General features: G+C 43.4%; 1 protein-coding gene across 1 annotated transcript in view; it reads right to left on the minus strand.

The window, feature by feature from the left end:
• Positions 1 to 12,148, minus strand: part of pcsk2 (proprotein convertase subtilisin/kexin type 2) — a 74,300-nt gene that overhangs the window by 9,267 nt on the left and 52,885 nt on the right. Inside the window, exon 11 of the mRNA XM_017694106.2 lies at positions 9,038 to 9,265. Within this exon, the coding sequence (XP_017549595.1) occupies positions 9,038 to 9,265 (228 nt within the window). The remainder of the gene's footprint in view (positions 1 to 9,037; positions 9,266 to 12,148) is intronic.

Below are 12,148 nucleotides of genomic sequence, written 5' to 3' on the forward strand. Positions count from 1 at the left end.
CTATCCATAAAAATTATGAATAGAATCGGTGACAAAGGGCAGCCCTGACGGAGTCCAACTCTCACTGGGAAAAAGTCTGACTTACTGCCGGCCATGCGAACCAAGCTCCTGCCTTGTTTGTACAGGGCCTGAATGGCTTGTAGCAAAGAGCCATGTACCCCGTACTCCCGAAGCACCTCCCACAGAATACCCCGGGGAACACAGTCGAATGCCTTCTCCAAATCCACAAAGCACATGTGGACTGGTTGGGCAAACTCCCATGAACCCTCAAGAATCCTGGAGAGGGTAAAGAGTTGGTCCAGTGTTCCACGACCAGGGCGGAACCCGCACTGCTCCTCCTGAATCCGAGGTTCCACTATAAGCTGGACTCTCTTCTCCAGTACCCTTGCATAGACCTTACCAGGGAGGCTGAGGAGTGTGATTCCCCTGTAGTTGGAACACACCCTCCGGTCCCCCTTTTTAAAAAGAGGCAAGACCACCCCAGTCTGCCAATCAAGTGGCACCACCCCCGATGTCCACGCAATGTTGAAAAGGCGTGTAAGCCAAGACAGCCCCACAACATCCAGAGCCTTGAGGAACTCGGGACGGATCTCATCCACCCCTGCAGCCCTGCCGCCAAGGAGCTTTTTAACTACCTTAGCGACTTCGGCCTCAGTAATGGACAAGCCTATTGCCGTGTCCCCAGACTCTGCCTCCTCACTGGAGAACGTGTTGGTGGGATTGAGAAGGTCCTCAAAGTATTCCTTCCACCGCCCAATGACGTCTTCAGTCGAAGTCAGCAGTACACCATCTCCACTATATACAGTGCTAGTGGCACACTGCTTTCCCCTTCTGAGTCGCCTGACGGTTTGCCAGAATCTTTTTGGAGCCGACTTAAAGTCACTTTCCAAGGCCTCACCGAACTCTTCCCACACCCGGGTTTTTGCCTTGGCAACGACTGAAGCCACAGATCGCTTGGCCTGTCGATACCTGCCAGCTGCCTCTGGTGTCCTACAGGCCAACCATGTCCAGTAGGACTCCTTCTTCAGCTTGACGGCATCTCTCACCTGGGGTGTCCACCACCGGGTTCGAGGATTACCGCCACGACAGGCACCAACTACCTTGCGACCACAGCTACAGTCAGCCGCTTCAACAATGGAGGAGCGGAACATGGCCCTTTCTGAGTCAATGTCCCCCACCTCCCCCGATATCTGGTCAAAGTTCTGACGGAGGTGTGAGTTGAAGATCAATCTGACAGGTTCTTCTGCCAGACGTTCCCAGCAAACCCTCACTATACGTTTGGGTTTGCCTGGTCTGACTGGCATCTTCCCCCACCACCTGATCCAACTCACCACCAGGTGGTGATCAGTTGACAGCTCAGCTCCTCTCTTTACCCGAGTGTCCAGTACACATGGCCGCAAGTCCGCTGACACGACTACAAAGTCAATCATTGAACTGCGGCCTAGGGTGTCCTGGTGCCATGTGCACTTATGGACATCCTTGTGTTCAAACATGGTGTTCGTTATGGACAAACTCTGGTTTGCACAGAAGTCCAAAAACTGAACACCACTCGGGTTCAGATCAGAGAGGCCATTCCTCCCAATCACACCCCTCCAGGTCTTACTGTCGTTGCCCACGTGAGCGTTGAAGTCCCCCAGTAGGACAATCGAGTCTCCAGGAGGAGCACTTTCAAGCACCCCTTCCAAGGACTCTATGAAGGCTGGGTATTCTGAACTGCTGTTCGGTGCATAAGCACAGACAACAGTCAGGACCCATTCCCCAACCCGAAGGCGTAGGGAAGCTACCCTCTCGTCCACCGGGGAAAACCCCAACATACAGGCGCCGAGTCGAGGGGCTATGAGAAAGCCCACACCTGCCCGCCGCCTCTCACCATGGGCAACTCCAGAAAAGAAAAAAGTCCAGCCCCTCTCAAGGAGATTGGACCCAGAGCCCAAGCTGTGTGTTGAGGTGAGCCCGACTATATCTAGCCGGTATCTCTCGACCTCGCGCACCAACTCAGGCTCCTTCCCCGCCAGTGAGGTAACGTTCCAAGTTCCAAAAGCCAGTTTCAGCAACCGAGGATCAGAACGCCAAGGCCCACGCCTTCGGACACTGCCCGATCCACAATGCACCGCACCCCTACTACTGCCCCTCCCATCGGTGGTGGGTCGATGGGAGGGGGGACTCATGTAGCTCCTTCGGGCTGGGCCCGGCCGGGCACCATGAGTGAATGCCCGGCCACCAGACGCTCGCTGGCGAGCCCCTCCCCCAGGCCTGGCTCCAGGGTGGGGCCCCGGTAACCCTGATCCGGGCAGGGTACACAAGTCCTGCTTTGTTGTCCTCATAGGGGTGGTTATGGATCACACTTTGTCTGGCCTGTCACCTAGGACCAGTTTGCCATGGGAGACCCTACCAGGAGCTTTTGCTCCAGACAACATAGCTCCTAGGGTCCTTCAAGCACACAAACCTCTCCACCACGATAAGGTGGTGATCCATGGAGAGGATAATAATATATAATAATTATGTTTTAGTAGTAAAATCAACATTGCATGTACATTTTTATCACAGTATCTAAACCTCTGGGGTTGATGAACTCTGTGTCTCTGTTATCTATCTTTATGATAACACTGCAGAAATACAGTTCATAGAGTTCCTGAATCTGTAGAGTCACCCTTTCGATTCCATCCTATTGCGAGATCATATGTGTCTCACATTCAAAGTTGTGAACCAATGCAGCACTTCGGTAAACCCCTTTCAAGCACCAAAACAATTCTACCACATGAGTAAAGCCACGTCCTCACAAGCAATATTAAGAATTTCTAAAATTGGATTTCATGTTTTTTTTCGTCTTTCAGGCCCAATTATCTCTTAAAATGGCCTTGCATGGTAACTTCACGCTAAACATGCTAAACATGTGCGAGTGAGTCAGTGAGTTTACATGGAGAGCTGAGATTGTTCTAAACATTTTGATGTATAATATGTGGGTATCATTTCGATTGCAGGTGCCTTTAAAGTTGAATTTAAGAATAAATGCAAAAGTCAATTCAGCACCCTCAGACCCCACAGTGTTAAAATTAAGTATGTCCTCTTTTAATTCTCTTTCCCACAGTTGTCAGGTAATGTTAGGTTACATCGCCCATCGGCATATAACAAAATTCGTTTACACATTTGAATAAAGTTAATTTAACGCATCACTTTTTCAGTGTAGAGAATACAAATGTAAAGGTAACTCATTATGTAATTAAGTAGCCTCTGCAATAATGTAATTACATTTAAATGGTCTAATAAAATAAGAATACAAAGTCTAGACTTCTAGGTGTTAGGATGCTGCATTCACTCTCAGCCACCTACACACACGCACCTTCACAGTCCACCCACACAAAAACATCCCCGACATGTTCTTTTTTCCTCTCGTTATTCTTGCACACATACTCTCTTTTCTTCTCTCCTTTTTACACATATTTCAGTATAAATGAGGCAGGCTTTTTTAGGCCTACATAATGATGCAGCGGCAACACTGCCAGCATCCTCTGAGAGTCATGCCTTGTTTCGGGAACCTCCCTACAAATCAATTAAAGCCTTATTTTTCCACACGGCCCACGGCGGAGACACGCGTCGCATTGTTCCATGCAGGTTAGCTGTCAGCCTGCTTGGAGGCATTCATTAGTTGGGGCTGATAGAGGCCTTATCATGTGGCAGAAGCCCCTGCGTGCCCACGCTCATTACCATTCAGCAGCGGATTTATTTCACTCTGCCTCTGTTTAATTGCTATTCTCGCCTGTTGCCGTGGCTAAGGCTCCTGTGGACTTTCCGCTAGGTAAGACATGAGATCTGCCACTTTGACAGTGTGGGGTTCGACAAGGACACACAGATGTAAACACATACAGTCTATTTGTTTTCATACAATGTCAGGACTTGAGATCATATGTATGTCCACTCTTTACTTTCATAACAGCTTCCATTCATGTCTGGAGACTCACTTTCAGTTCCTCAAAGAATCTGCAGACACACCTCCAAAGTTCAGTCTTAGAAGCTGGTCCATCATTTTCTGAAGTAATCAAACACATTCAGTGGTGCTGAGGTCTGGACACTGGGGTGGTCAGTCCATTGTTCAGCTTCTTTGTTTGATGTGTCCGTCTCCTTTTCTGAGGTTCTTCTTGATCAGCTACACATCCTTTCAGACCCATAGCGCTGAGTCGTCTTCTCACAGTGGAAGGATGGACAGAAACACCTGTGGATGTTTTCAGATCTGAAGCATCTTGATTTTCTCCTCTCTCTCAAAGATGAAAGCTTTAAGTGCTGTTTATCTGATGGGGGCAGTTTTGGTGTTTACCAGATGTCCCAGGTGGTTGTTAGGAGGCCCATTTTTTCTGTAGCTTTCAAGATTTTGGAAAACTCCATATATCTAATGCCTCAGAAATATCTTCTTACTTTATTTAAAAGTTATTTTTGATTGAAAAAGACATGAAGGGAAGTTCTCTGACTTTTGCACAGTACTGTAACAATAACCTCAACCTCAGTAACCAAAAAGAAATTATTTTGCCTTTTTAGTTTAACAAATGTAACATATGGCCTTTTTGAAAGACCACTTCACAAGATTAGGACCATTTTGATGCCCTATTAGTCCCATGTTTCACTTGGTTTTCCTACAAAGACATGTTGGACCTTGAAATGTACAAAAACAAACATACACACTCAAACACACATGCACATCCCCTCCATTGCCACTCAGGCTCAGACTAATTGAGGCTGTTGCCATAGCATGCTATGCCCAGCAGTGAGTAGGAGAGGACTAATTATAGCAGACGTGAGAATAAGGAGCACAGGTGCTGAGAGAAAAGAGGGAGGGAAAGAGAGAGAGAGAAGGAGAGAGAGAAAGAGAGAGAGAAAGAGAGAGAGAGAGAGAGAGAGAGAGAGAGAGAGAGAGAGAGAGAGAGAGGGAAGGGGTGAGGGACTCCCTGGGTCTGCTGGTCGAGAGAGTGAGGTTTGACACTAGCAATATGCCATCATGTGGAGCTCAGGGGTGGATCAAAGCTGAGAGCTGTCAGACTGGAGCAGTCCCTCCGTACAACATCTACACCCAGCTGACACATGATGAATGTCAAAAAAGGAAGCTGACGGCTGGGTGGAAAGCTTCCCTACTGCAAACTGTAACCTCAGCCAATGCAAATTTACATGGTTTCTTACAGGGGCATAAGAAGAGGCAGCACCCTCAGATTTCAGAACTGCTTTACTGCAACCACAAAACAGAAAAATAACAAAAGAACAGAGCTTTAATATTCTGGCCTAAGCAAAGACCCATGTTGGCTTTCTGTAGGATAGAGTTTGTAATTTTATTCCATTATATTTATTTTTGTTCACACGGTTTTACGTCTCTGTTGCTATAGGTAAGCTCTAGCCATCTGACTTTGATTCCCCACTTATCAGACTAAATTTGCGCCCCAGGCCTGTTGAACTCTTTTAACCGATAACCAACCATCAGTAGTCAGCAATCAATAGTGGCCTGACAAGCCTAAAATCAGTTGATGTGAGCCATCAACATATCGATTCTAAAACTTACAGACCTAAAAGCTATCTGGCTGAGCAACATTCAAAGCTACTTCCACTACCTCTGTCTGTAATACTGCACACCCATGTGTGATGTGTGATTTCCTCACAGCACCATGCATCACACTTTCTTTCAGGTTATGTAGACAAATACTGGCGTGTCTTGTGGTATAAATAGTTGCCTGTATTTATGCTCTAATCCTCTTTAAAAATGCTCCTAAACATTTTTAGCTGCCCTTCATCTTTTTTAGGAGGACTATCTAGACCCAAATGTTAAAAATAGACATTTTGTCCTTTCATCAAAAATCAAACCACCTTGAGAGCCACAAAAGTTTGTTCATTTTACCATCTTGGCTGTAAACATACACTATATTGCCAAAAGTATTCAGTCACCCATCCAAATCATTGAATTCAGGTGTTCCAATCACTTCAATGGCCACACGTGTATAAAACCAAGCCCCTAGGCCTGCAGACTGCTTCTACAAGTATTATTGAAAGAATGGGTCGCTCTCAGGAGCTCTGTGAATTCCAGCATAATACCGTGATCGTACGCCACCTGGGCAACAAGTCCAGTCGTGAGATTTCCTCACTACTAAATAGTCCACAGTCAGCTGTCAGTGGTATTATAACAAAGTGGAAGCAATTGGGAACGACAGCATCTCAGCCATGAAGTGGTCGGCCACGTAAAAAGACAGAGTGGGAGTCAGCGGATGCTGAGGTGCATAGTGCGCAGAGGTTGGCAACTTTCTGCAGAGTCAATTGCTACAGACCTCCAAACTTCATGTGGCCTTCAGATTAGCTGAAGAACAGCATAGAGAGCTTCATGGAATGGGTTTCCATGGCCGAGCAGCTGCATCCAAGCCTTACATCACCAAGCGCAATGCAAAGCGTTGAATGCAGTGGTGTAAAGCGCTGCCACTGGACTCTAGAGCAGTGGAGATATGTTGTCTGGAGTGATGAATCGTGCTTGTCTGTGTAACAATCTGATGGATGAGTCTGGGTTTGACGGTTGCCAGGAGAACGGTACTTGTCTGACTGCATTGTACCAAGTGTAAAGTTTGGTGGAAGGGGGATTATGGTGTGGGTTGTTTTTCAGGAGTTGGGCTCGGCCCCTTAGTTCCAGTGAGAGGAATCTTAATGCTTCAGCACCAAAAGATTTTGGGCAATTTCATGCTCCCATCTTTGTTAGAACAGTTTGGGGACGGTCCCTTCCTGTTCCAACATGACTACGCACCGGTGCACAAAGCAAGGTCCATGAAGACATGGATGAGCGAGTTTGGTGTGGAACAACTTGACTGTCCTGACCTCAACCCAATAGAACACCTTTAGGATGAATTAGAGTGGAGACTGTGAGCCAGGCCTTCTTGTTCAACATCAGTGTCTGACCTCACGAATGTGTTTCTGGAAGAACAGTCAAAATTCCCATAAACACACTTCTAACCCTTGTGGAAAGCCTTCCCAGAAGAGTTGAAGCTGTTATAGCTGCAAAGGGTGTCATCATATTAAACCCTATGGATTAAGCATGGGATGTCACTCAATTTTATATGTGTGTGAAGGCAGATGAGTGAATACTTTTGGAAATAGTGTGTTAAGATTAAGATTAAGTGACCCTTAATAGTCCCACAATGGGGAAATTTCACCTCCACATTTAACCCATCTGTGAAGTAAAACACCACATACAGTAGTGAGCACACACACACTAGGGGGCAGTGAGCACACTTGCCCGGAGCGGTGGGCAGCCCAATCCGCAGCGCCCGGGGAGCAGTTGGGGGTTAGGTGTCTTGCTCAAGGACACTTCAGTCATGTGCTGTCGGCTCTGGGGATCAAACCAGCAACCTTCCGGTCATGAGGCTGGTTCCCTAACCTCCAGCCCACGACCAAAAATATAAAGTAGAATACAGACATACTTGTCTGTGTAGCCGCAGACATAGCCACTTTTCTTGCATCTCCAGCAGGAAACTATGCAAAAGTGGAACAGGTTTGTAAAATGTCTCCCAACCATCATATCTTTACGAGGCTGAAGTCTCTTCTCGTTCTCCAGGTTCTTGTTCTTATGTTCCCGTTAGGAGGAGATTGGACAGTGGTTGGAAAATGAATAGGAAAGCTTGTAACACTCAACATGGAATCTGTTTACAGACAAATCTCACCCTTCAGAGGAGGGTATGGAGTAACATATGGAGTAACCAAAACAAGCTGAAAAATATTTTTGTGTCTTATTTGAGACAAATTATTTATGCTGTTTTTGTCTGATTGTTCATGAAACGTTAATGTAGCTTTTACCTTTGAGTTTAAAAGTCTCTCCTCATTCAAACAGGCGCCTGATCTTGTATGAGTGGAAATAACAGCCTACTGGTGTCATGATGGCTGTCAAGTGGACAGAATTTCCTATAAGGACTTTGGCTGATTAGGATATTTTATGCCAGACAGCAAACAGATTTCAACCTAACCAGATTGGACATGACTGGCAATTGGTAAACGCATGTGGTTAAATTCTTATCAAGTTACGATCCAGATCTAAGTCACTGGATATGACCAGGTTTAAATGGTGTCTGAGGGGACAGTCCCCTGCTTTCCCTGCTGCATCACTACTGCTAAATCTGGAAATGAACTGCCCCTCATGTACTGGGAGCAAAAAAGTGTCATAATTTATTTGAAATTTTTCCTAATTTTTTATCTCTTTGAATTTAACAGACGTAAATATACAACAGTGTTTTGGGGCCACTGTTAATAAAAATAAAAATAATAGACTTTGAGAATAAAGTCGTAAAATTCTGAGAAAAAAACCTGTACTATTTCGAGAAAAAAGTAATAGAATTACGACATTAAAGTGGCATTAATACCAGGAAAGATTGCAATATTATGGCCAATGGCTTTGCAAATGGAAGACAGCACCTTCTCGTGTTAAATGAGGGGAGTTGAGTTAGCGGAGTTATACTTTCATATCAATTTCACCCATAAAGAAACACTCAGTCTTCCCTACAGTTTATCCTAGAAATATTACAAGTTTTTTCCTCTAAACATTATGATTTTTTCTTGAAATATTATAGCTGTTTTTTCTCAAAATAGTATGACTTTTTTTCTCAAAATAGTATGACATTTTTTCTCAAAATGGTATGACTTTATTCTCAAAGGCTATTTTTATTAACAGTGGCCCTAAAACCTCATTGAATAAATGATCTCTGGTTCTCTGTCTTGCACCTCATTCACAGGGCAGTCTGGGCTACAACACTCCTTATAACTTCAGTGTGAATGGGCGGAGCTAAACTGCTGTAGGCTGAATAGGTGGATGTATGTAAATGGTTTGCTTTTTCAAAAAATAATAAATTCAAAAATGGGTCATTTTTGTGGACATGTGGACTGTGTGGCCTGAGGACTAACTGTGTTTACATACTACATCAAACAGTTTTGTTTCAAAAAAGCATAGAAAATTTGGACTCTATTTAAAAAAAAATGAAAAGCTATACGTCCCCAAACCTTTTACCGTCATATGCACTCTGTGGGCAACACTTACTGCATCTCCTGAACAGAGCCAGCCACGCAGTGGAAACGCTCTGGCACAGTCTTCCAGTCCCGTGCCAGCTTGACCATGCCGCCAGCGTCCAGCACGCCGTAGCCGAACAGATGGTTAAACTCCAGGCCCACTCCATTCCTCCTCCACTGGTGCACTTCATCATGGAGTTTGTTCCTCTTGGAGGTGAGCACTGTCAGGTGTTGCATGTCCCTCCACGTCAGGTTCGGACTGCACACAGACGAGAAGTGGAGATTTAGGTCAAAATAAGCTCAGTTAAAAATAACTAAAACCCTTCCTTTCTCCTAATGGTCAACAGACAGTTACTAAGTAACCCTGCTTGATGAAACACTGTCCTCCGCCAAACAGGAAATTGCAAGTCAACAGGAATATTCTCTTAGATACATGGGTTCTTAAGAGCACTTTAGAAAAGATGGAAAGCAAACATTTTCCTTTGAGTGCTGGTGCAGAAGTGGATTATTTGTGTTAATGCAACGTTCAGAGTCTACCGTATGGATGGGCAGGTCGATACTGAAGCGTCCGCCGATCCGGTTGTTTGCTTTGGAGAATCAATTCTCGCATAAAAATATTGATCCAGAGCGCATTCTTCTGGCATTATTCTTAAGAGTTTTATTTGAAATGGGATGTGTTGATGTTAAAATGACTGAAACGAATCACTTTGTAGGATAGGACTATATTGCATAGCTGATAAAATAAAAGCTAGTACAGCTGAATGCTACCCTAGTCAAATGACATGTTATTGTTGTTGTTTTTTTAAGCGAAAAAAGCTAACATTTCTTCTCCTGAACATTTTAATACACAATTTCATGCTGAAGTTAACACATTGGGATAAAATAAAAACAAAATATGGCCTGTGCAGAAGTTATGGCACATTTTATGTTTTATTTTTTTCATTATATTAAACTTAACAGTGCACAATTTGCAGATAACATTCCATATTTAGGTGTGTTCCCTGTAGAAGACTTTTGCAAGTGACTATCATTTAGAACATCAATATTTGAGTGCTCCATTCTGTTACTCAGTGCTTTTCTATGGAGATTATTGAAGGTGCAATTTCAATAATTGTTGAAAAATCTCATTTTAAACTGTATTGCAGATACTCTCCGAGGTTTCTTCCAAGATTTTCTTATTTATCATCTTTTGTGGAAATCAATGTCAGTGAGCAAAACTAGGCACATGGGTGCAATCCTATCAGAGTGAAGGCTTATTTTATGCATGCCCCCACACTCAAATGACTGGCCTTTTTCATAAATCAATCAACCTGAGTAAATCTGTGTATAATCAGAGCTCTGTATGTAACATAATTACCATACAAAATATTGAAAAAATGAATCTCCTCCTCAGAAATGAAATTTAAATCTAAAAATGTGCCGATATGTACGTGCATATAAGCTGTGCCTAAAGTGCAAACATTAAAATATTAATATTAACATATAAACTCATGGAACATATTCAGACACTGCTTATTTTTGCTTTATCGAAAAACCTATTGTATCAAGATACTATCACATTGTATCAAATAGATTTTTGTATTTTGTGTTTCTTCCTGCCCTTACAGTTTAGAAAAAAAGGGTGTGTGCAAACTGAATTCCTGTATCAGTAATAGATTCATATCAAAGTAGTTGAATTCACTTATCAGTTTGTCGTTGCTGTCTGAACGAAACTTTGCATGTCCAAAATTGTAACTTTACAGGAGAAGGAAAAGCATTCTTAACTAGTGATGGAAGTTCACGTCATGGGATTTCATTTCTATTGGTCCATTCATCGTGATATTTTAACACAATGCAAAGAGAAAATGGAGTTTTCAAATCATGCAAAAATGATTTTTTTCTCCATAAATCACCATTTTTTTTAATGTGCACAACAAGACTTTCAAACCTACCAGTGTTCATATAGGGAAACTAGAATTGGTATCAGAAGAAAAAGAAAGTATCGCGCTTCCCTCTACAACTGTCACTAGTCAATCCTCAGCTCTTCAGCGAGATGCAAAGCTCATATCATTACGGTGCCATGAGTGTGTTTGGGCAGTGGACAAAACACACATGCGCTCCCAGCCTGCAATCAGTATTTACTTTTGGCAGGAGTGAGTGACCCGCTCGGCCGTCAGCTACATCATTATTCAACGCTGAGCAAACACAGAGGCTTTACAGAGGCAAGGTCATGTCAACATTCATTAACACCAGTCCCAACACACTAACGTCCGCATCAAACAGCAGAAGGAAAGCAAAGATGATATGAAGGCAACTGTTTTGCCTTCGTTGCTAGGACCAGAAAAGATTGCTAAAATAATATTTAGCATTGTTCTGTTTTGATCACGGGATGAACATCAGCAAACACTTTTATAAAGTGATATATTAAATCAGTTAAATGCGTCAAGAGTCAAGGGATTAATTAAGGCAAGACACCACAGGTGATTTGGTCTAATCATTTTTCAGATTTTTGGATTTAATTGTAATCTTAAAAAATGTCAAAATTCAGGACTCCTGAGTGGCACAACTGTCTAAGCGTTGGCTCTATCATCAGGAGATCACAAGTTCGATCACTAGTGATACTACAGCCGTCCATGGCCGGGAGTCTAAGAGAGCTCAATTGGCCTCGTTCTCTGGGTGGGTAGTATGGCCCCCCTTCTCCCCCATCACTCAGAGCAATACTAGTTAGCGCGGGTGTCTGTTAGCTGACATAACAGATGACGCTTTCCTTCAAGCACGTTCGGGTGTCCAGTGAGGTTGCGTGTGCCTTGTGCTGGCAGTATCGTGTAATTAGTGGATGAAATTGGGGAGAAAATTGGGGGAAATCCAAAAACAAACAAAAAAAGAAGTCAAAATTCAACAGAAATGTGTTTATTTCAGCATGTTTGGTCAGTTCACATGTCTAACTTGTATTTTCCAAAAGATGCCAACATTATTGAAGGCTTAGCTCCCCCCACATTTGGTACAATCAAGCCATGTTATACATCACTAAATATATATATATATATATATATATATATATATATATATATATATATATATATATATATATATATATAGTGGTTCTAAGGTCTGTTCGTGAACCTTAAATACATTTTTCAGGTGAAAGGTTTGTATTTGTACC

This window comes from Pygocentrus nattereri, chromosome 5 (assembly GCF_015220715.1).
Source record: "Pygocentrus nattereri isolate fPygNat1 chromosome 5, fPygNat1.pri, whole genome shotgun sequence".
Lineage (NCBI taxonomy): Eukaryota > Metazoa > Chordata > Actinopteri > Characiformes > Serrasalmidae > Pygocentrus > Pygocentrus nattereri.